Source organism: Durio zibethinus, chromosome 12, assembly GCF_047325235.1.
Source record: "Durio zibethinus cultivar Kanyao isolate XHJ-2024 chromosome 12, ASM4732523v1, whole genome shotgun sequence".
Classification (NCBI taxonomy): Eukaryota; Viridiplantae; Streptophyta; class Magnoliopsida; order Malvales; family Malvaceae; genus Durio; species Durio zibethinus.
Window position 1 is genome coordinate 16,979,534 of NC_143173.1, and position 24,366 is coordinate 17,003,899.

At 28.0% G+C, this 24,366-nt stretch overlaps 1 protein-coding gene across 1 annotated transcript; it reads right to left on the bottom strand.

Annotated features, from left to right (window-relative positions):
• Positions 1-12,949: 12,949 nt before the first annotated feature.
• On the bottom strand, positions 12,950-23,922 carry LOC111297661 (uncharacterized). The gene is made up of 7 exons (XM_089740910.1): positions 23,358-23,922; positions 22,911-23,241; positions 19,385-19,882; positions 17,553-17,651; positions 17,400-17,447; positions 14,173-14,609; positions 12,950-13,794 (listed from the first exon to the last, which is right to left on the bottom strand). Exons 2-7 carry the CDS (start codon positions 23,239-23,241, stop codon positions 13,186-13,188), a joined length of 2,022 nt encoding a protein of 673 aa, XP_089597036.1. The 5' UTR covers positions 23,358-23,922; the 3' UTR covers positions 12,950-13,185.
• Positions 23,923-24,366: the final 444 nt, after the last annotated feature.

Consider the following 24,366-nt stretch of genomic DNA (forward strand, 5'->3'; position numbering starts at 1 on the left):
CTTCTATTTACTTGTTGGTAAGGCCATAAATCCATATGGTAGGTGTTGTTCTTTCTTCCTTTTATTAAAAGGTCAAGTTTAACATGAAAGGACAACTAGTGATTATGTTTGGCAAAGAGGATTTGTTAATAACCTAACCCATGAATGCCTCGTACGTAGAAGTTGCTAAAAAGGCATTAGAATGCTCTTATAAATCCTTCAAACTCATCAACATCACTTGTATAGCCATAGGAACCAAATTATACCAATCAGATTTCACTAAGATCATGGTCAATCATATCATAAAAAATGGTTGGTGTCCAAAAGCTGGGCTAGGCAACAATTTACAAAGAATAATGAAGCTTTTGACAATAGTGGACAATAGTGAGAGGCTGGGTTTAGGATATAAAGCAAAAAGTTGGGAGAGGAAAAGAATTCAAGTAAATAGGAAAAAGAAAAGAATAGTGAGGCTCAAAGGTTATGAACCATAAATGATGCAGATGGCTATCCTGCACTTTTACGATGTTTTCAAACTAAAAGGGTACATGTACCCAAATTTAGATAAAGACTTTGAAAAAGTCTCAGAGTTGAGTATAGAGAAAGCTTTCATTGAGTTGTACATCCAAGTAATTTGCAAAGAATGAAAGGGGTTAAGAGCAAGAGGTGTTGGTCTGCCCATGTCCTCTAGGCTATGAGCTAGACAATTTGAATGTCATCGAGATGCCTACTATCTTTGAGACTAACCTAATGTAATTCTTACCCCAATTGCTTATACATAAAAGCATTGGGATGGTATTTTATGAATGGTTCATTTATTTTTTTATTATTTTAATAAAAGAATAGGAAAATGCATTTTCTTTCACTTTTTCTATTACTTTCATCTTTCATTTTTTTTTCTTTTTTCAAGCCAAAACATCTCTCCATTATTTTCCATTTTATTCAATTTCAAGTCTTTAAATGAATATAGAGATAATAATGATAATAATCAAGGGTTTAATTTTGAAAATTCAGTTAACGCTAATAGACTTGACAAGAAAGATGACTCTAAAGAATATATTCTACCTTCGAACTTAATAAGACTAATTGAACAAGAAAATAAACCGATTTAGTCTAATCAAGAAATCATTAAACTAGTAAATTTAGGCGATAATGAGAATAAAAAAGAGGTTAAGCATGGCATATTGCTTCCATTGGCAAATAGCAAAGGTTGAACTATTTGCTTTAAGAATTTGTGGATGTATTTGGTTAGTCCTATTAGGATATTTCTAGGCTTAGTACCCAAAGAGTAGAATAAAGGTTACCCCTAAAACCAGAATGTAGATTGGTCCAACAAAAACTGAAAGGAATGAAACCTGAGAGGCTGCTAAAGATTAAAAAAGATGTGAAGTAATAGTTTTATGTAAGTTTCTTGCAAGTGGCCAATATCTGAAATGGGTAGCGAATATAGTACCTATCTCTAAAAAAGATAGAAAGGTACAGATGTGTGTTGTTTACTATGACCTAAATAAAGCTAGCCAAAAAGATTACTTTCCTTTGCCTCACATCGACATGTTGGTGGATAACATGGCAAAAAATTATATGTTTTCTTTCATAGATGGATTTTTAAGATACAACTAGATAAAGATGGCCCAAGATGACATAAAAAAAACTACTTTTGTAACCATGTGGGTTATCATCATTACAAAGTTATGCCTTTTAGTTTGAAAAAAAGCTGAAGCCACTTATGAAAGAGTTACGGTGATGCTCTTTTATGACATGATGCACAAGGAGATTGAAGTGCACATGGATGATCTAATTGCAAAATCTAATAAAGGAGAAGATCATGTCACCAACTTCAAAAAATTATTTGTAGGGTTAAGAAAATTTCAATTTAAGCTAAATCTATCCAAATGTACATTTGATGCTAACTTAGGGAAAGTGCTAGGTTTCATGGTTAATGAAAGAGGGATTAAAATCTATCCCAAAAAAATATGTGCTATCCAAAATTTGTCTTCTCTAAGCATGCTGAAAAAAGTTTAAGATTTTTTGAGTAGATTGAACTACATTTCCCATTTCATTTCCCAGTTTACCTTCAAATATGACTTTATCTTTAAGCTTTTTCATTAAAAAAAAAAAAAACCTAATGAATGGAACAAAGATTTCTAAAAGGCTTTTGATAAGGTTAAGTAGTACTTGTTAAATCCTCTAATGTTGATGTCGCTTGTTCTAAGGAGACCATTAATCCTATATTTGATGGTATACGAGAAGTCAATCGAATGTATGCTAGGACAGTAAGATGAATTGATAAAAAAATGAGCTATCTATTATTTAAGCAAGAAGTTCACATAATATGTGTTATATTTTAGCTCTGGTAGCAAAAATCTAAAGTTATTTATGCTCTATCATTCCACCTAGCTTATAGCAAAATTAAACCCAATCAAATACATATTTAAGAAGTCTTCATTGTCTAAAAGGATTACGAGATGGCAAGTGATGCTTTCAGAATACAAAATTATGTATGTAAGCTAGAAAGTAATCAAAAGAAGTGCTATAGTCAAATTTATCATAGACCATATTACTGAAAACTATGAACCGATAAGGCTTGATTTTTTAAACTTGGATTTAATGACAGTCTCTAAATTGGAAAAGAAAGATGATAATGAGAAGTCTTGGAAAATGTATTTCGATAGAGCTGTTAATGCCTTAAGGCATGGAATTAGGGCAATTCTAATATCTTTTAAGAATAGTATTATCCTATTACAGCAAGGTTGAACTTTAATTACACTAACATGTGGCTAAATATGAGACCTATTTACAAGTTGTTATAGATAGAAAAATTAAGTTATTGAAGGTGTTTAGGGATTCAACTTGGTAATCTATCAATTTTGGTATACAAGAGACTTGAAACTTATCCTATATCATAAGTATATCTCATAGCTAGTCAAATAGTTTGAAGCAATCTAGTTTGAGCATTTGCCTCATAAAGAGAATCAGATTACTAATGCTTAGGCTACTTTAGCTGGAATGATCTTGATTGATAATAATACCAAAATTTAGCCTATCAAACTAAGCATCAAGGACATTCCAGTACATTACACTAATATGGAAGAGGAAAAAAATGGAAAACTATGGTATTATGATATCCTAGGATATATTAAGAATCAACAATATCCAGATTAAGCAATAGAGAATGATAAAAGTGTTATACAAAGATTGGCTATGGGTTTTTTCCTAAATGATGACGTGAAAAGCCGAGATCAAATGTTATTAAGATGTGTAAATGCAATTGAGGCAAAAAAAATTATTGAAGATATGCATAATGAGGCATGTGAAACACATGTGAATAGACATATAATAGCAAGATAGATTATGAAGGCTGGGTACTATTGGTTAACAATGAAAAATAACTACATTACTATGCTAAAAAATGTCATAAATGCCAAATCTATGTTAATAAGATCCATGTTCCACCTATGCTTTACAAGTTTTAGCACTACTATCGCCATTCTCTATGTGGGGCATGGATATTATTGGTTTCATCACTTCGAAGGCTTCAAACTGAAATAGATGCATTTTTGTAATGATAAACTACTTAATAAAATGGGTTGAGATAGCCTCATATGGAAGTGTAACACAATTTGTGGTCTGCAAGTATATAAAGAGGGAGATAATTTGTAGATAAGAACTTCTAGAGAGGATTATCTCAGATAATGCCAAGAACCTAAATAATAAAATGATAAAGGAGATATGTTCTTAAGTTAACATTAAGTATCATAATTTAGCACCATATCGTCTAAAGATAAATGGGGCAGTGGAAGCTATAAACAAAAACATTAAAAGGATTCTAGAAAAGATTATCGAAACCTATAAAGATTAGCATGAGAAGTTACCTTTTCAATTTCATGTTTATCAAACATCAGTTGCACCTCTACTGGGGCAACTCCATTTTTTTTTATTTATGGGATGGAAGCCTTGTAGTCAATCGAAATGGAAATCATATCTTTGAGGGTCCTAAAAGAAATTGCATTAGAACAAGTCAAGTAGATCCAATAGTACTATGTGCAATTGAATTTCATTGAATAGAAGAGATTGATAGCATTATGCCATAGTTAACTATATCAAAAAAAGATGATGAGAGCTTATGGCAAGAACATCCAACCTCATCATTTTCGAAAAAAAAGAGTTGGTTTTGAAACAAATTCTCCTGAATCAATATGATAATAAAGGAAAGTGGACTTCAAATTGGGAAAGGTTATATTTTGTGAAAAGGGCTTTTTCTATAAGAGCATTAATATTAACAAAGATGCATAGAGATGATTTGCCAAACCCCATAAATTTTGATACTGTAAAAAAGTACTTTGCTTAAAAAAATAAAAAAACAAAACATAAGAGAAAAAAAAAAAGAAAAAGGATGACTCAAATCGAAAATCCAAAAGGACGATTTGAGTCAAAATAGGGTTCATCAAAGTTGAAAACTATAAAGGTGACTTAGAGAAGGGGACTATAGTATCAGTTAGGGAATTCACCAATGTCGAGGCTAGCCTATTTTGATGAGTTTTGAGGTGTTAAGTGCACCATGTGGTTAAGTTTTTTAGAAAGAATTTAAAATATGTTGTCATGATTATCTGATTGTTCATTTTAGGCATTGTTGTCTCAAATATTCATCTATGTAATTTTAACGTTTTACATTATTTAGTTGCTAAAGTTATTCTTTCATTCCATTATATATAAAAGATATTCCATTCTCATTTTATTCCTCGTTTTTTCTTTTCTGATGCCTATATCTCATTTTCAATCCACTTTTTTTCCTTTCCTTTTAAATGTTTTGCAATAAATAGAAGAAGTGTGTGATTGCATTTTTATATATCTTGAAATTGAAATAATAATTAATGAATGAATAATGGCGCAAAAGATTCTTACATTACTTTAGGAAAGTTTAAAGTGATAATAGCAAAAAGATGAAATATCAAAGGCTTGATAATGTCCTTGATTGTGGAAATGAAAAGGCTTCTGAAAAAGAAAGATATGGCTACCAACCTTGAATAGGAAAAATGATTAAAAATTGATCTGGTTTTGTTCTTGTTGCCCAAGACTTGAAAATTTTGGAATCCAAAAGAAAACAATATTAAGAACCTATGTACCACATATGAAAATGCATTAATTGACATCTGCATTACATGTATTGTATGTATAAAGCATCTAGTGCATACACCTAAGAAATAGAGATATTGCAAGATCCAACTTGAAAAATGAAAGTATGAAGATGAAAGGAAATTTATGAAGTAAGATTCATAATTTTAAAAAGAAAAAAAACATTTCAAGAAAATTAGTTATGGTTAAGAAAGATATTTTAATTTTTAAAGTTGTGTAGCCTTTGTTCTAAAGGAGCATTTTTCAATGTAAATGATGATTTGTAAGACCTTCAGGTCTAATCTCTTAATTCTTCGGGTGTGATTTATAAGACCTCTCGATATTATCATTAAAACCTTCAGGTGTAACCATTATTTTTAAAGTCATGTGCTTTCGTGTTGAAAAAGCCTTTATCTTTAAAGTTGTTTGTCTTGATGTTGAAAGAGTCCTTATTTTTAAAGATATGTGCCTTTTTGTTGAAGAAGTCCTTATTTTTGTGAAAGTTGCTTGCCTCTATTTTTTAAGAGCTTGTCACCAAAAAAAAAAAAAAGGTGAATAATTTGGACCTAGACATGATAGTGTGTCTATGTCATAACTTGCTCTCTTTAGTATTGCACATAATCTAATTGGAAATAAATTTTTGCATTTGTACATACGTTTCTTTTCATCCATGTAAAGCTCATTGTACATACATTCAGGACACGAACCAATTAGGCCCAAATTCGATCCAAACCTAATTGTCCAATTTCCTATATTTCTTTTTTTTTTATGTTTTTATGTTTTTCTTATTATTTTATGTTTTTACCTGTATTTAATTTATCTATATGAATATATATATCTTATTTATCTTATCTATTTTTTTTATTTTTAGTCTTTTATTTACCTTGTTAAGTTTTCATTATGGCTTATCTTTAATATTAATTCCATTTATCTTTAAGCATTTTTATTTTATTTTATTTTATCTTATTAGTTTTTCTTAAACAAATCAAATGGTCGAGAATTGATTGACAAAATAGGCTGGTCATGATCATATAATGAAACTGAGAAAAAGAATGAGATAATTGATAATTTTCGTTTTCAAAATTGAAATTGAGAAAAAAAATAAAGATAAATTTTATTTGTTTCTCTGGTGATAAGATAGATTTTTTTTTTGAAGAATTCAATCTTTATTAAATTTAGAAGACTGATCAAGGACTATGTCAGTTTCCCTTACAAATAGATAGCAAATCATCAACAGCAAGGCACATAGCAAACAGGGCAAACAAAGCAATTAGAGAGAAAAAATGAGAAACAAAAAAGGAACAAGCAATAAGAATTTTCTAGTAGAAAGGTTTTGTTTGAAGAAATTTTATGAAATTTGGGAAGTTGTGAAGGTTTGATTTATCTAGTTAGCGTGTTTAAAGGATTGGAGTTGAAAGAAAAGAAAAGAACTGAAATTTGACCTTTTTTCTAGAAATATCCAAAAAAATTTGAATTTTTTGGTTAAAATTTCAAGTGAACCTTTGAATTTTTCGACAACTAGTTAAAATCCAAAATTTTGGCATGATTTCTAGTTTTCGACGACCGTTCTTAGAATTCAATGATGAGACCTAGATTCTAACCAAAACCTTGGTGTTGAAATCCATATCCCCAATAGAGTTCCCAATTTCTGGCCATTGATGTTTGCTTTTAAAAAGAGAAGCTATGGTAAGAGAGAGACCAAAAGGATTTTGAGTAAGGAAAAAGACTTTGGCCTTATATACCAAGTGGAAAATGACACTGTTGCAGGGGTTTCCAACTTGCTAAGATTTGCATGTTTTCCCACTTTGAAACCTAACCCATTGTGTGACTGGACTAGTAACCTAGTTCCCAACAGCCATAATCCAAGCTAAGTCAAGTTGTTCCAGTTGTAAATTGTTCCTGTAGCCAAGCCATGAAATAAGTTGAGCTGAGCTGATCCTATTTTGGTAATTTTTTATTTTTTATCTTATTTTATTTATTTAAATTTTGAATTTTTCTAAGAAAAAGGTTTTCAAAATAAATTCATGAGTCCTACCAAACTATTGGAGGATTTCCATGGGCTTAAATTTTTTTAATTATGAATTCTACTAAATTATTAGAGAATTTCATAATAAAATTTTTTAATGAAATAAAAATTTTCAATACTACCAAACTATTGGAAGATTTAAATATTAAATTAAGTCTTACTAAATTATTGGAGTACTTAATGAATTTTCTTAATATATATATATATATATATATTTAGTCCTATCAAACTATTAGAGAATTTAAATCTCTAGTTAAATCATACCAAACTATTGATTTAATTATTTTTTTAAAATCTCATAGAAAGATTTTCAAATAAAAAATCCCACCAAACTATTGGGGGATGTGCATCAAAATAAAATCCTACCAAATTATTAGAGGATTTTATTGATTGTTTTTTATTAACTTCCGAAGAAAATACGTTAATGAATCCAACTATGGATTTTTTTCAAAGTGGGACACTAATGTCCATAAATACTCCTAAGGTGAGAAAATTATCTTAAATTACTATCAAACTGTTGGAGTAATTTTAAGATCAATTTGTAATAATTAAATTATTTAGTAAATTACTAACATGTTTTAAGGCTTGTATAACACAAAATCAAACCAATACCATCATTTAGATAAGCCTTATATGGGTGCTATAAACTTCTTCACACGTAATCGTACTCCTGGACTTAATTCTGGTTTCATAGACTTGAATCTACCTTTTAAGGATACTTAAGTCAAGTTTGAAACTTCTCTTTAAAATGGGATAAATTTATTTAGGTGACCAATCGCACATAAACAAAAAAGATTAATGGCAACTCTTAAATTCAAGTCTAGCAATTGGTCCATGGATCTATAAGTTATGACAACAATCCAAGTTATGAAAATTGGTCATAAAGCCCCAATAACAAAATGTAGACCACATCTTTCTTACAACACCTATAAGACATTAATTGTTATCATTGTCATCCAGATCCTTTAATTCCAATTCCATCAATTTTTCAGTAATGACTTCTTCATCACCTGCAAAGCAAAACCCAAGACTTTTTACTCTCTTAAGTTTTGATAGCCTTATATCTTTGCACAGAATTTCTCCTTTGGATATCATTATCTGAAATGCAATTATCACTTTCCAAAATCATTAAAGGAGTAGGAATACAAGCTCTAGTATTTGAATGACCCTTATTTCTACTCCATTTGTAGTTCTTACATTTCTTTTTCTTAATTTTTGAAATATTAATTTTTTCTTACAAGAGTAATCTAAAGTGTCTTCAATAACTTCATAAATAATGTCATTTTCTTCAAATTTATTAACAAAGTCAGTCACATCATTTTCAAAACATTTCATATCTTTCTCTTCTTTGACTTCTATATTTAAGCTCACAAACTTGAAACTCAAACTATCTTCTAATGGCTCACTCTCCCCCATGTACCCCCTTGCCAATTCCATTTTCAACCATTTTTAAACAACCACCATTACTACTAGGTTCACTCGATACTACATTAGAATTAGGAAACACAGCAAAACCACCAGAATTACTTTCAAGAGAATATCATAGACTTCCATCATTCAAAGGAAAATGACAAGCTTATGTCAATTCATTGCACAACTCCTTGGATTCAATAGAAATAGGCATATTTACTATAAGACTTTGATGAGACTTTTCCTTCTCAAAATTTTGCATATAATCCTTTAAACTTTTTGAAGCATAAGCTTTTAGTATCTTATCAAGATTAATCTTGACAAAAAAAAAGCCATTATTCAAATAGAATTTTATATAATCAAATGAAATTGCATAAAAGATAGAAATTGATTGCATTTAAATTTTAGCATTTTAGCATATTTTTTTAGGGCATTTTCTAGTGAATATTTGTTTATTCTTCAAGAATTTATGGCAAAAATATTCCTAATTACTTATATATTTAATATGTAGGTAAAAATATGAGAAAAAAAAAAAGAGGAAATATACAATTTTGGAGTCATTTTGGATGCATTTTGGTTCAAAAACTTACCATTTGGCCGAACTACTGTGAAGCTTATGCAAATGCCAATTTCAGGAGAAATTTCCTAACCTTTTTTCATTACTTCCCTTGATTTTTTAAGCTTTAATGAAATTCAATTCAATTTTTATTCCTTCTAATTTTTCTTGTTTAATTAGCCTTTTTAGCTTATTAAGTGTTTGCCATCATTGTAGTAAAGTTGAATGAGTTAAATAGGAGGAAAAGCAATAAAAGTTGTTTTGGAGCAACCATTTGAGCTAGAAGTTTTTGGAATTTTTCATGGATGAATTTGCATTCAGAAGGTTTCTCATTGGTTGGAACTTCAAGGAAGAATTTAAGCAAAATTTGGTGCCTAAAATTTCATAAAGAGTGTTTGCTAGCCAATTGGATACATCAAGTGGAGATCAAAGGAGTTGGTGCCTCTTATTGGACTTAATTGTAGAGACAATAACCAGCAGCTAATGTGGTGTTTTGGAAGCTTCTTATTGGTCTTAATTTTGACTTGTTAGAGCTCAAAAGATCAAAAGAAGAGAGCTTGAAGAGTATTAAAGAAAAGAGAAGCAAAATAAGAAGTTATGAAGCACGCTTAGATGACATGGAAATATCTTTTACAAGTGGCATCCTAACTGAATTTTTATTTTTAATTTGATTGGTTGGAACATATTATCCTTGGCCTATATATAGGACTAGTGGCCAGCTAAAGAGGGAAAGTTAGATTAGAGTTAGTTTTACATTTTTCATTTCTTGTGATTTATATTTCTTCTTCATTTTCTCTCTAGCAATTTCTTCCTTGTTCATTTAAAGGGCTCATTGGAGAGAAAATTCCTTCAATTTTCCAGCAAAATTTGCTTTTCGTGCATTTACTTTTCATGCACTTTAAGCTTCTTACAATGTAATTTAATTTTTTTAAGGTTTTCTTGTACATTTACAAGCTTTTCCTTTACAATTTCAATATTGTTTGGTAGTTTTCTAATCTAAACACTTTCGGTTTTCATAGCTTTTCTCCTTCAAATCTTACTTGTTTTGCTTCAAAAATTTTTTTGCAAACTTTGAACTCATAGAACTTTATATCTAAAATTTTTCATTGTCAAATACAGTCTACATTATTTTGCTAAAAATCATCCAAATTTTGGCTAAAAATTTAGCAGCAGAGAAGGCAAGAGGTGGCGACAATACTTGTGGTGGCTTTTCTCCATACTAGGCAGCTGGTTGATTCTTGATCTCTTCTACACTTGTTATTTTACTTGTTTACTTGAAGTTTTATGATTCCTAGTCTTTAATTTCATATTTTTAAATGTTGTTTGGCTAATTTCTTTTCAATTGATATGTTTTTACAACTTCCAGCACTTGATTTTTGTTGAAGTTGATTGAGCTTATTACTGCATTATTTTGATTGATTTCTTTATTTGATTTTGTAGTTAACTTGTAGATCTAGGTTGCCTTAGCTCATTTTATGTTCAATTGCCTTCTAGGATTATAGATCTAGCTTTTACTTCTAGCATTTCTACACTTCCAACTTTAGATCTAGGTTGCGGTTTGTGATGTTCTTTACCTTTCTTTGTATTTTCCTTTAAGCAACTTCAATTCCTTTACATTTTAATGTATGTTTCATTATTGTTTTTGCATTTATAATTCTGTTTTAAATTGAGTTCATTTAGAAGTAAGTTGCAATTACTTTTTGAGTTTACTTGCTTAGTAATTTTGGTTCTAGGTTGCATTTAATATTCAAGCATTTCCTTTGTTGTTTTGTTTTTTTAATCCAAGTTTATGTTTTATATTCATCAGTTTAGAAATGTTTTTCTTTGTTGTTTGATTTCAATATATGTCATTTGCCTACTGTTTTGCTTATGATTTAGGTTATGTTTTCTTTACAAATGCTTTAGTGTATTTTCAGTTTGTGCATTTTAATTTCTTGATTCATGTTTTTCCTTCAATTTTAGCATAGTGATGCGTACTATTTTCGAAGGAATTAACATTAGATAGAGTATGTCAATAATAGGTAATTACCTAGGATTTCTTCATTAGTTCTCATGAGAATGATACTTTACTCTATCATTTTATTACTTGAATGGCCTATGTTTTTACAAAATTGTGCAATTAGAAATTAAACTCTTTTTAGCCTTTTCCCCATTTTCCATGCATGAAACATCCTTTTTCTCTAACCTAGGATCCAACAAGTTTTTATGGGTGTTTGAGGTATTTTGTTTTTCTGATCATCGACCTTTTACCACCTCCGCATAAGATTTACAATTACAATTATTATAAGGAACCTTAGACTTACTACTAGATTCTTTAGGCTTAGGAAACGTTACATGTTAAACTCCGGATTCTTAGCTTTGAAGAAACTAAGTTTAAAACTACCAATCCAAATACAATCCAAAGATGCTAGCAAGCTTTCAACATCATACACATTCTAAAAGCTGATAAAACCATATCTTTCACCCTAACATTTCTCTTAGCAGGAATGTACACATTAGCAATATCACCACAGCACTTGAACAATTCCAAAAAATGTTTTGCATACCATAATTCGAGAAAATTAGTAAAATGAAAAACACATCATTTTACCTTCACTTTGGGAACTTGCATTAGTTTGATGCTGCCTGATCTCTATGAAGAGTAAGATGCTGCCGACGAGTTGCATAAGGGGTTCTCCTTAATTCCCCTAGAGAACATCTTAGAATAAACCTCGGTTTAGCCAAGCATGACTCCTGGACATATAATTTGAAAGGACTAGCAACTAAATAATATTAGACCTTCGAAAAAAACAGTTCATAACAATGGAGGGAAACTTATAATGGTTGACTACTGGTTTGGAAGCGTTTGAACTTTTTTTTTTTTTTTTTTGCAGAGAGGAAAGAGGGAAGCTTCTCGAGTAAAAGAAAAAAGGGGTTAAGGGATTGTGCTTTTGATTTTGTCTTAAAGAAATTTCCCATTGCTATTATGCAAGGATAGTAGGAGAATGAGGATTTGGTCGTAAAGCTAGTTTAAGGTCAAGAAGCTAGAAGGACAATGAAGAGAGAGTACTGAGCTCCTGTATCAAAAAGTGGTGTATGAATGGAGGTGAAATAGGGTTTCAGTGGTAATGGAGTTTCACTTAGGAATTTTATCAAACAGGTGGTTGTTGGTAGACTGGGAATGCTAGTGATGGGGTCAATCTCGGCAATGATTTGCTTTGACGATTTAAAAATTAGAAAGATTGATTACATAAATGATACCTCAAGGTTTCACTAATAATTTTGAGTATCTATATATATATATATGTGTGTGTATATATTAATCTTAGGATGTATGTAATACAACTGTATATGTCTGAAGGTATGTTTACAGATGATTCAAATTTTATGTTTGATTGGGAAAAACATGTGTAAGCAACCCGATTTTTATCCAAAAGTTAATTTTGTAAAATGTGGACTACCCAAGCTGATTCAATTTTAAAAATTAGAATGACTTCAATATAAAGCTATTAGCAATTTTAAAATTAACAATTCTAACTTGAATCATTTATATCTAAAATGACTTGAATATAAAGTTATTCAAATTCAAAATGCTTCGACTTAAAATAACTTAAAATAACATAACCCAACTCGCTTAATCGCCGCCGTTGTATTCATCTCTTATTATGTAAGAAAATTTAGTTATAGGAGTCAATAAAATTTGTTCATTGAGGACGTCATTAACCAATGATATTACTAGCTACCTTTGGGAATAGATCAAAGGAGGAAAGTTAACTAGAAACGTTCTTTGTCATTGTAATCTATAATGTTAACGGAGTTTATTGATCTATTAAAAATTCCTATTTTGGCTGAGCACAAAAAAAAAAAAAGATTAATATATATATACTTAGTTGACCAAAGCCAACTTTTAATTGCCCAATATATTGAAGAATTTGATCCACAAATGTGTTCGCAATTTTAACAATTAAGAAGGGTTACTGCAACTATACAAAGATAAAAACTAGAATAGTGAGTACTTACGTGAAAAACCTTTAACTTCTTATAAGTGACGGCTCCAAATGACACCAAACATGAAATGAGTATCTTTTACAATCACAATCTACATCTCCTATGGGAAATCATAAAATTACAGCCATTTCCTCACTTTCCTATCAAAGATCCCAGGTCCATAAGTTGACATGGTAATCGTAACAAGAAGTGGAAACTGTAACCACACGAAGAGACAAATCGGAATGGTTGCTAGCAAAACGATAGGAATAACTATCTCTAGTTGTCCCTTTAGCAGGATAATAACCGTGGACGAAAAAGCTACCATCATTGTTGCAATAGAAATGAACAAGGCAGAAAGTCCGATAATCAATTTCTTGGGCAACGACGTGAGGAAATCATCCTTTGAATATCGTGATGTTAGGATGCCAACGAATATCAACACGGAAGTGGAGGAAGCAAAGAGAGAAATAGCATCCGAGATTATGAATAGCTTGAAAAGTTTTTTGCTTAAGAGTAAGGGAATACCAGTGTCTTGATTGTAGCCTCCTGGAACAGTGAAAAGAGCTGCAAACATAATGGTGATGATAAGAGTGCCAACAATCGTAGATGATTGTGCTATATCCTTCATCCATTTCTCCCCTTCTTTTATCAAGTTTGCATGACTTTGATCAAATGCTTCGTAAGGAGTTGCACCGAAACTATTTTTGTATTCCTTAAACGCTGGTGGCACAATGCTTTCTATCTCCTGAATTCATAATTCATACAAACTCTAAAACTTAGATGACACTTTTTCCAAACCCTTTTGGATTGGGACTATAACATAATTTAACTTCAATTAAATGAGAATAGATATCTAATAAGTCAAAAGATTTCTCAGGGTTTTTTGTTTTCATATTATTTAATTATACATAAAATGCTTGAGTGAATTATATATTTCATTAATATGCCACCTCTCTATAAAATTCAAAGTTATAGATAAAAAAAATTCAAAAATTTCATGTCATGAATAAAAATGAAACATTATAGAAACTAAAAGAATTAAATTTTTAAGTTTAATTTAGACAAAAGGTACAATTCTTCAAAGATATGATGGATTATGAAAGAGAGAGAGAATGATGATGACCTTGAACCATTGTAGTTCTCTTTGCATTTGCAGAGCAGCACCTGAGATTTGATCAAGCTTAAGCTGGGATGTGGGTTCTAGTTGCCCTGCCAAATGTAGCATATTATTACCGTAATTATCTGTGAAATCAAGAAAATAATACTTGACAGCGTCATGCCCATTTATGAGGCTAAAAAGTTTTTCTTGTCGATATGCAACTGCGATATGGCAAATGGTTCTGCTGTTCTTGTCAATACTAATCAATAAATCTGGATTAGTTTTAATGATTTCGACGATAAACTCCGTCATCCCCCGCTCAGAAGCATTGATGATTGCCTCAACCACTGAACTTTGACGAATTTCGTCAACATTTAAAGCGGCTATCGACTTAGAGATCAAAAGCAAAAGCTCATGTGCATAGACATGGGTCAGCTTCAAATCATATATTTGCTTGATTCCTGCGCAAATAAATATAGGTTTTAACTAACTAATTTGTAGAATAGACGAAATGGTTGCTAGAACAAGAGTTGAATAAATGTATCTATGTGTGTGTATGTGTGTGTGACTGAGGAAGTAATCAACTTATATCAGTATAAAATTAAAAAATTAAAAAAAAATTAGTCATTAATTTCAATAAATCCAAGATATTAGAGAGAAAGTGTAAAAAAGAGAAAAAAATAATTTAATCTCATTTCTTAGATTTATTAAAGTCAATTGCTAAAAAAAGGTATAAAACTTTTTTTTTGTGTGTAAGATAATCCCTCTTCTATATATATACACTATCTTATTATCCATGCAATGCATAAATTATTTTTACTTATTTAAATGTGTAAAAATATAAATTAATATTATTTAATTACTTACATGTTTAAAATATATATAAATTAAATATAATATAATTAAAATATCAAATCATAATAACATTAAAGTTTTTAATTAAAAATTTGATAAAATTTAAAACATATTATAAACAATAATCATAATAAAATCAAATATAAATGCACGGATAATGATTTTACTCTTATATGATTAATATATCTAATATAGATACATGAATTTTAATTATTATAATTTACTCATCTATTTATCATACTAATTTGAAATAGAAGTATTAAATTCAATTAATGTGTATTACAGTGTATATTTTTCCTATAACTAAAAAATGATAACAGACTACAAATGTTTGGAAAAGTAAAAGTACTCCGAACTATTCAACATTTATTGTTAAATTGACAAAGAAAATATTATTAAATACTTACAAAGAAAAAATAGATCAAATTAAAAGTATGTGAAGAGGGTAAATAGGAAACAAGTGCATAATTTCATACTAAAAGATTTAATAGTTAATTTTACAAAAAATCAATTGTTTATTACATATTAAATGATAGTTTGAATCATCCCAAAGTCAAATATGTGAGGAGACTTATTTATCAAAATTTTTTATTTTTATTATGAAATAACACAATCAAAAACTCATTTCCCATCAAAATAACATGCCAAAATTTTGAATCAAGAACACTTTAAATTCCATAAAATGCGACGTTTACTATTTTTAGGAATTAAAAAAAATGAGGTTCTTACTTAATTTTCCTATTACAGTTATTTGATCCATATTAATTAGTTATCATATTTATATATTTACATTGAGATATGCATTAAGCAACATAATTAATATAAACTTTTTTATCCAATAAGTACTATAAAGTTTGTAAAGGTTGGTATAAAGTTATCTTGTTTCTAGCTTAAATTATTTTTTTACTCTTTTTTTATGTATATATATATATATATATATGTATATATGCAATATGACGTAATTTTAATGATTTTGGCTTCAAAATAATTCTTAATAGTTCTAAAGTTCTGAACTTGTACATGAAACTTTTCTGGTGATAGTTGAAAGTAGCTTAATAATAGGCAATTAAGCAATAGATCAAGATTTCTTTACATAAAAAATATATCAAGATTTAAACAATACTTGATAAAAAAAACTATTAAAATAGCAATATAATATAATTAAAAGTTACTAATTAAACCAAGAAAGAAAGATAAATTAACATTGAAAACAAAAGCATGATGTATTTTATAATATAAGAACAAGAAATGGAGCAAATAATAAATTGTAAATTTAAAAAATGAAATTATATATCTAAATTAAAAAATAAATTCAAATTCAAATTCAAATCAATATTTGTTGTAGACTAAACTTGAAAAGAGTTAAGAAACAAATATAACTATGGAAAAAAAAAATAGGGAAAGAAAAGGAAACAAATAGGTTTTCACATTACTTAAAATTTCAATTTGGATTATATATGTATTTTTGTGTCAATAAGTAGATAATAAGACAACAAGTATGATAGGAATGAAAAATTAGAAAAGAAAGGGAAGAAGTGGGTTTTAACATTAAGCAAAATTTTAACCTCATATGACTATTGCATTATATAGAAAGGCTATTATTGTACAAATATTTTTCCTTCAAATCAATTGAATAAAAATTTAATTAAATCATCAAAAATTTTGACATACCTTCACTATTATAATTGTGATATAAATATAAAAAAGAATGAGAAATAAAAATATTATTGTTTTTTATAGAGAAAATATACATAATTGAACAATAAATTAGCTCATACTATTTATAGATGTTGGATGATAATTAGGATGTTTAACTTTGAATTGATGATAAATATTTTTTGAATTTAAAACATATATATAATAAGTGATATTTATGTTTTTGAATTTAAAAAAAAAAAAATCAAAGACTAAAGGATTATAAAGAAAGTTACCAAAATAAAAATATCCATTTGAGAAATTTAAATTTAAAAAGAGACATCTCCAGGTGAAAGCTTAATCAAATAAGATTATTTTTTTTAAGTTTTTATATTTTTATTACAACTTAATGAGATTTTTTATTTTTTTTTAAAAAAATTATAGAGAATTAATTATAAATAATTTGGTTAAGATTTTATTTTTAAAAATTTTGATATTTGAATTTGAATCATGTACAATAGGTATTGTCCATGTGTCAAAAAAAAAAAAAAAGAAATATTCATTTAAGTATCAATGTGGCCAACCTTATCAAATATCTTTATATGTTGTAATATAGATATATATATAATATTCATTTAAATATCAATGTGGCAAACCTTATCAAATATCTTTATATTATATATATATGTATGTGTGTGTATGTATACATACATATATATATATATATATATATATAGCACTTAAGCAATCAGGTAACGTACCTAAGAGTTTCAAGAGACATGACCACAATCCAAGTAGCTTCTCTTCCCCTGCAAGAGTGACCTTAATATGTAAAAACGAAAATTATTTATATTATAAGAAAACCAAATGTTAATAAATGAAGTGTACTTTTATTCAATTGATGAAGAACATACCTTGCATCATGAAATTTTTCGTTTCCTTTTGATTTTGTTGTTGGTGAGTATTTATTCGAACGTCGTCAACACTAGACAAAGCTACGGACGCCCTTAAACCTTCGACAATAATGTACTATTTTAGCTAGTATTTTTGCACATTCACCACTACTTTTATTTTCATAGGTGCAAACCAATTTTTTTTTAAGCGTTTTGTGCACTTATTTTCTTAGGGCTAAAATCAACATTTGGAGCCTCAACTTTGCACAAGTTTTAATTTTAGGATCTCTTTATATCAGTACCATTCAATTTAGGCTTATTAGTAACGGACTTAACCATGAACCAATATTTAACCAAATTGAAGGATAAAAATTTTTATGCCACATGGATTTGTTTAGCCACTTGTATGTAAATGACGTGGCAAATATTCCTTTTTTTTTTTTTAATTGAACATACTTGTTACCTATTTATCCCATATCTACTTTAGAAATAAATTGAACAAATCCATTGATCATTGAAAATTAAGTACTGAATTTTTAGTTTTGAAAAATTAAATATTGAATTTATGATAAAAAAAAAAAAGTCCTTTGGTATGTTACAGAAAACTAAATACTAAGTAAAACTTGTATTAATCCTTTATAAATACGAAATATGATTTTATAATTATTTTCAATTGGTAAAATTTAAAAAGGAAAAGAATAAATTGTTAAAAAGAAAAATATGAGATTAATGCAATTAGATAATATTTTTTCCTTAAATAGAATTGAGTTAATACATTAAGAAGCAAAAAGCCACTTATCATTTTCAACACTTAAACTTTGAAATCCTCAATCACGTGGTTCTTAAAAAAAGTTTAATACTCAAATAAATCTTCATACTGCATTCCAAAATGCAAATAAGCTATGGATATTTTATTATATGAAATTAAGACTCTAAACTTTTATTTAACTGTAATTATATTTATTAAATCTTAAGAACAATGAATAATGTCCAATTGATGAAATTTATGAAATAACATTTTCTCAAATATTTATCATTAAGCACATTCAGATAAATCTAAAGAAGCACTTTCTAGAAATTGAATCATCCAACTAAAAAATTTAACAATTAATAAAATGTTTTGTATATTAATTATAATAAAATAAAAGTCAATAACTTTAATTTCATACAATAAAATATTAAAAAATTATATATATATATATATATATATTAGTAAAGTTAGAAGACGTTTATGAGGCATCATTAATTTTTTTGGAAAAAAAGGATTATCTTGATTAACAAGAAATCGGATAGAAAACTAATTTGATAGTGAAATAGAGAGAAGCGATACTGACAAGAATAGATCATGCGTTGCCAAAATGTGAGCCCGCAACAGCTAAGGAATGCAAAAGGTTGACAAGACAACATTAAAACAGCACTCTGTCCATTGATTGTTTTAGCAACTGCCAACCTTGGGCAACGATGGAGCATATCCAAAGCAACATCTGGTGAAGTGAAGATATATATATATATATATAAAACCCTTATATACTCCATTACAACATATAAGTTTTCATTCCACTGATTCATCTTAATGGGAATTAACATAAAATTTTAACGCGGTTTAATTACAATTATGAAATTTCAATTAAAATCATATTAATTAATAAAAAATTAAATTTATCTAATTAAAATATTTTTTAAAAAATTATTTATTTATTTATTATGAGTAAAGATTTTATGATTATAAAGGATTTTATGATTATAATTAAACCACGTCAAAATTTATGATAACTTTCACAAACGGAGTCTATAAGATAAAAACCCCACAAGATATATTAAATAAGAAAGAAAGGGGTTTTATTAGTATTTACCAAATAATTTGCTGCGAACACACTCAATGACGACCGAGGCTGCTTGATTTTGATTTTCTGGACAGAGTAGATATGCAGGTGTAGTCTCCTTATAAAGGTAGTGAGTTATATCTTTATGGCCTGTCTGACAAGCGAAGACAAGTGGAATATATTTACCCTGATCATCTGGAATAGTAAGCAATTCCTTGTTCTTTCTGATCAAGCTTTCTGCAATCTTGGTGTTTCCAGGGGACATGGCGGCAAAGTGAAGAGCTGTGCGACCCCCTTCATCTTGTATTTTCACGTCTTCTTCCGACATGTAACTTAGCAATTCATCAACCATTTCCAGGCTGCCTTCCGTGATTGCGGAATGAAGGGGCCTGCGCTCGATGGTCAGAAATATTTTGGCATTGACTAAATGCCGGTTCGCCGTAAGGAGACAATTCGCGGCTTCCAAGTCACTTCCGCTAATAAACTTGAGCAATTTCAAAGTATGAGCGCGTTCAACAACCTCGGCCACTGTCACCAATTATAATATAATAAGTTTATATATAAGAAGAATCACGCATCCTGTTATTTCAAGAATTACGTATTTTCTTTATAACTTTAAAAAATAAAACTATGATTTTATATCCAAACACGATCTTGGCTTTTTGCTTTCAAAAATAAACAAATAGCAAAACCTTTACATTTGATGCATTAATTGATGTGACAAAATTGTTTTTTTTTTAAATATTTATTTAATGACCCTGAAGTTTGGATATCATATCAAAATTGCCTATCGTGGCATTTGGACTGTTTAATATATTAGGTTTATTAGTTTTATTTTATTTTTTATTTCCATTGGATTTAATAATTTTTGAAATGTTATTTGCAGTTTTTATATATCTACTTGATTTTTTTATATACAAATCAGCAGCAAAAAAGAAAAAAACTTAATATTTCAATTTAAATTGATTTGTACCAAAAGATGTTATTAAAAATAATAGTTTATTAATAAATAATATTAATAGAATTCTGTACTAATTTTTTTAATGCTACCTGCATTACAAGTAGAGTAACCATTTTGGCTGGTATGTAGACTAAGAAATATTTTGACTTTGTGATTTTTTAAATATTATATATATTTATATTTATTCCCTCCGATCTAAAATCTTTGCCACGTATTGATTTTTACAGAGTTTAAAAATAAAAAACCTTGACTTTAATGTATTTAATATTAAATTTTAAATATTTTTTATAAAATTAAAATTTCATGATTTTTAATAACAAAAAATTAAAAAAAATAATAAAATATAATTTTAAAATATAAAAAGTAAGAGTTTTAGCTATTTAAAAAAAGAAATAGGACATAATTTTGAGATATCCCAAAAAAAAAGATGGACAAAATAAATGAGATAGAAGGAGTAACATTTATGATTGAATTTGAAATGTCCTTAAATTTTATTCTAATTTAATAATTTCATCCATATTTTGCTAAACCTTGTTTTCCTTTTTAAAAAATGTATACAATTTATTTTACAAACAAATAACTTCTATCGTACTATCGTTTGTTACCTTATGTTTCATATTTTTTCATAGGAGTACTAATTTTAATTCAACGGAATATTTATACTTAGACCAGATAGTACTTTTGTATAATCAATCAAATACTATTATTTATAATCCCTGCAAATATAAAATGTATGGGAAAGGATTGTTTGGGCTGGGCCCAAATCCAAGCCTACATACCATATAAATCATCTTCTTCTACTAGATCAAGAGATGGTTGCCGAAAACTCTTATTTAGTCTATAAAATTTTATTTGTAGTGGAAAATAATCAGTCAAAGAATTTTTTTAAAATAAAATAAAATAAAATATATTTATATTTAATGTATTATTAGTGTATAAATTTTATACATAACTAATAAATCCCACCTTATTAATGAATAAACACAAATTTTTACAAGTGCTTAAAATAAACATACAAAAACTTAATTTTATCTATAAAAATTTTTCATAAAAAAGATGACATCATGTAGTTTATTGATAGTATATATAATTTATACGTACATGAATATAAATTCAAATAAAATTGGGAGAATTACCCTTCGGTGTGGTGGAATTTAAACAATTTAATGAAAATCAAATACTATTTGGTGTAATATGTATAATTTATATATTTAAATGCAATCAGATATTTATTTTCAAGACAAAAATGCCCTTAGTTGCTCTTGGTTGAAAACTTGTGCGTGAGAACTACCCATAACCCCACCAAAATAACATAAATATATCACCAAAATAATTATATTATAATTAATTAATCAAATTTTAGGTAGCATTTGATATTTTTTGTAAATTATCATGATAATGTAATTATCAAGGTGATCTTATTCTTAAAGTAATTTTATCATTGATGATTTAAAATCGCTTTCTTTAATTAATAATCATTACTTCTTAGAAATTAAAAATCACTATATTTGGTATTACTAAAAATCAAACATTATTTTGTTAAAAATTACAAAAATAACCATACATATTATAATAATTATATAAATTAATAATTTTAATATTATTTAAAGTAATAATTTGTAAAATATTAGTAATATTTTAGTTATTTTATAATTAAATTATTAAATTAATAAATATGTTTATTGATAGGTAAATTAATTTTTATAATATAAATTATATAAAAAAATATTTGAATTAGAATATAAATATAATCTATTAAATTCATTATAAAAAATTAAATTATATATAAAATGTTAAAAAATAAAAAAAAATACAAATTGTTTTTGAACTTGTTACAATGAATATTAACTTCAAAATATAAAAATTATAATATAAAATAATTATAATTTTAAGAGAAAGTAATTTTTTAATTCATATATTAAATGAGTAATATTAACTATTATTAATTTTACATACCATTTCACTTTAGTGGTAAAAGTTTTTCACCCTTTTGTATAAGAATTGTATAAAAATTAAATCATCATCCAAGATAGTGATATAATTGCTCTTTGTGATTAAGGATCATTATTATGAAAGATCACCGAACACTTATTAAATATATTAATCTAATTATTATATATAAATTATCATGATTTTGGAGTGATCATAATATATCAAACACTACTTTAGAGTTGTGTAACGAGTATCAAAATATTACATAAGAGTCCACTCTTTATAAGTGATGGACCCTCATGTAATTTTCAATTATGATTGGATAATTAAAACATTATAATAAGAAGAATTATAGTTAAAATACTCCAAACAACCACCAGCTCCAGCCACCGTTACACCACCACCAGTCCCCAAAAGCCACCAATTAAACCATAAAAAACACTATGCACCGCCTAAGCACCCATCTAAATGATCCATAACCAAAACGACTAGTTGGTCTTAACATATTCGTTTTCTTGAATTTCCTAGAAAGGGTATATTCTTTCCTAGCTCTCAATTTTTCATTCCTTTTCCTATGCTTTTTACTCATGTCTATTTTGTTTTAACGAGAGAGAGAGAGAGAGAGAGAGAGAGAGAGAGAGAGAGAGAGAGAGAGAGGGAAACCTGGTTGCGTCAGAGCATCTGTAGGTGGCGGTTGGAACATTTGGGCCAAAGTGTTCCAAGCATCTTTAGCAGTAGTCTTGTCTACAATATAAGAAAGCATGTTTGGAGCACATGAAATTTGAATAGCATGTAAAGCACTCAAATTCCTCGTCAAATCGGCCTCATCGCCAATTTCTTCCTGTTTGGGAGGTTCTGAAGTTTGTTCCACAACGTCCCACAGATCTCGAATCCTCAAATAGTTTCTTATGCAAGCTCTCCAGTTTGCATAGTTCTCTTTTCCTTTAAGAACTTCGCCAACAATTGCACTCGAACAAATATTATGAGCCTCCATCTTTCAGTTTCAAACAAATGAAAAAATGACTGAATCAAAGTGATTAATTTAACTGCACTAATTACAAATAGTATATGAAATTCATAGAAGGGTTAAAATAAAAACACTCAACTTACAGGGATAAATAAAATGAGTGTTGTTCCTCTGCTTGCAGTTGCCAACTAAGACTCGATAACTGTTGTTTTGGCTCAATGATTTATCCTACTGCAAGTTTATTAGTTGAATGCACATTTGTTATAAAATAATTGAATTGCTGACTTTGCAAAGACTTTCCTACTTCAACAACTTAGCATTAAATGTTAAAGAAGACTTTGCGAAGACTGGGACGAGCTTCTACATCTCAGCAGCTTTCCGTCTGAGTTTTAATTTGGAGTTGGAACTTCAATAGACTTTGCGAAGACTGGGACGAGCTTCTACAACTCAGCAGCTTTCCGTTTGAGTTTTAATTTGGAGTTGGAACTTCAATAGCGTGGCTTCAATGCATTTAAGAAAAGTTATAAATAGTGGGAAATGTGTGGGTTGGATTGGGTTTACGTTGGATTATTGATTATTTTGGGTTAAAGAAAATTTGAATCATTAATTTGGGTTGGGATTAGATCGGATTTAAGTTAAAAAACAATCGAATCATTTTGGGTTTATATAATTTGGGTTCCGTATTAGATTAGGTTCAGGTAAAGAAAAATTAAGTCATTTTAAATTTTATTTTTTTGGTTTGAGTCAATTTAGATTTAGATTATTTTGAATTTAAATTATTTTGGATTCATATAATTTCGATTTCAAATTTTCAAATTTGACTCTTGGATATTATAATTTAACACTTTGGATTGTTAACTTTTTAAATAAAATAAATATAATTAAATTATACTAAATTAAAATATCAAAGTTAAATAATTTAAAAGTAATTTGTTAATAATGAAAAATTATGTTGCAATAAATATAATACTAACTTTATTTGTGATAAATTTTATTAATGATTCTTTATTGATTGATATTTAGTATTTAATTTTAACGTTTCATGCATTAATTACTATTAATTTATTATTAGTAATTCATATTAATATTTCATACAAATGTATTCATCCACATTATTCATTAGTAATGAATTAAAAAGAAGTAATTAGATAA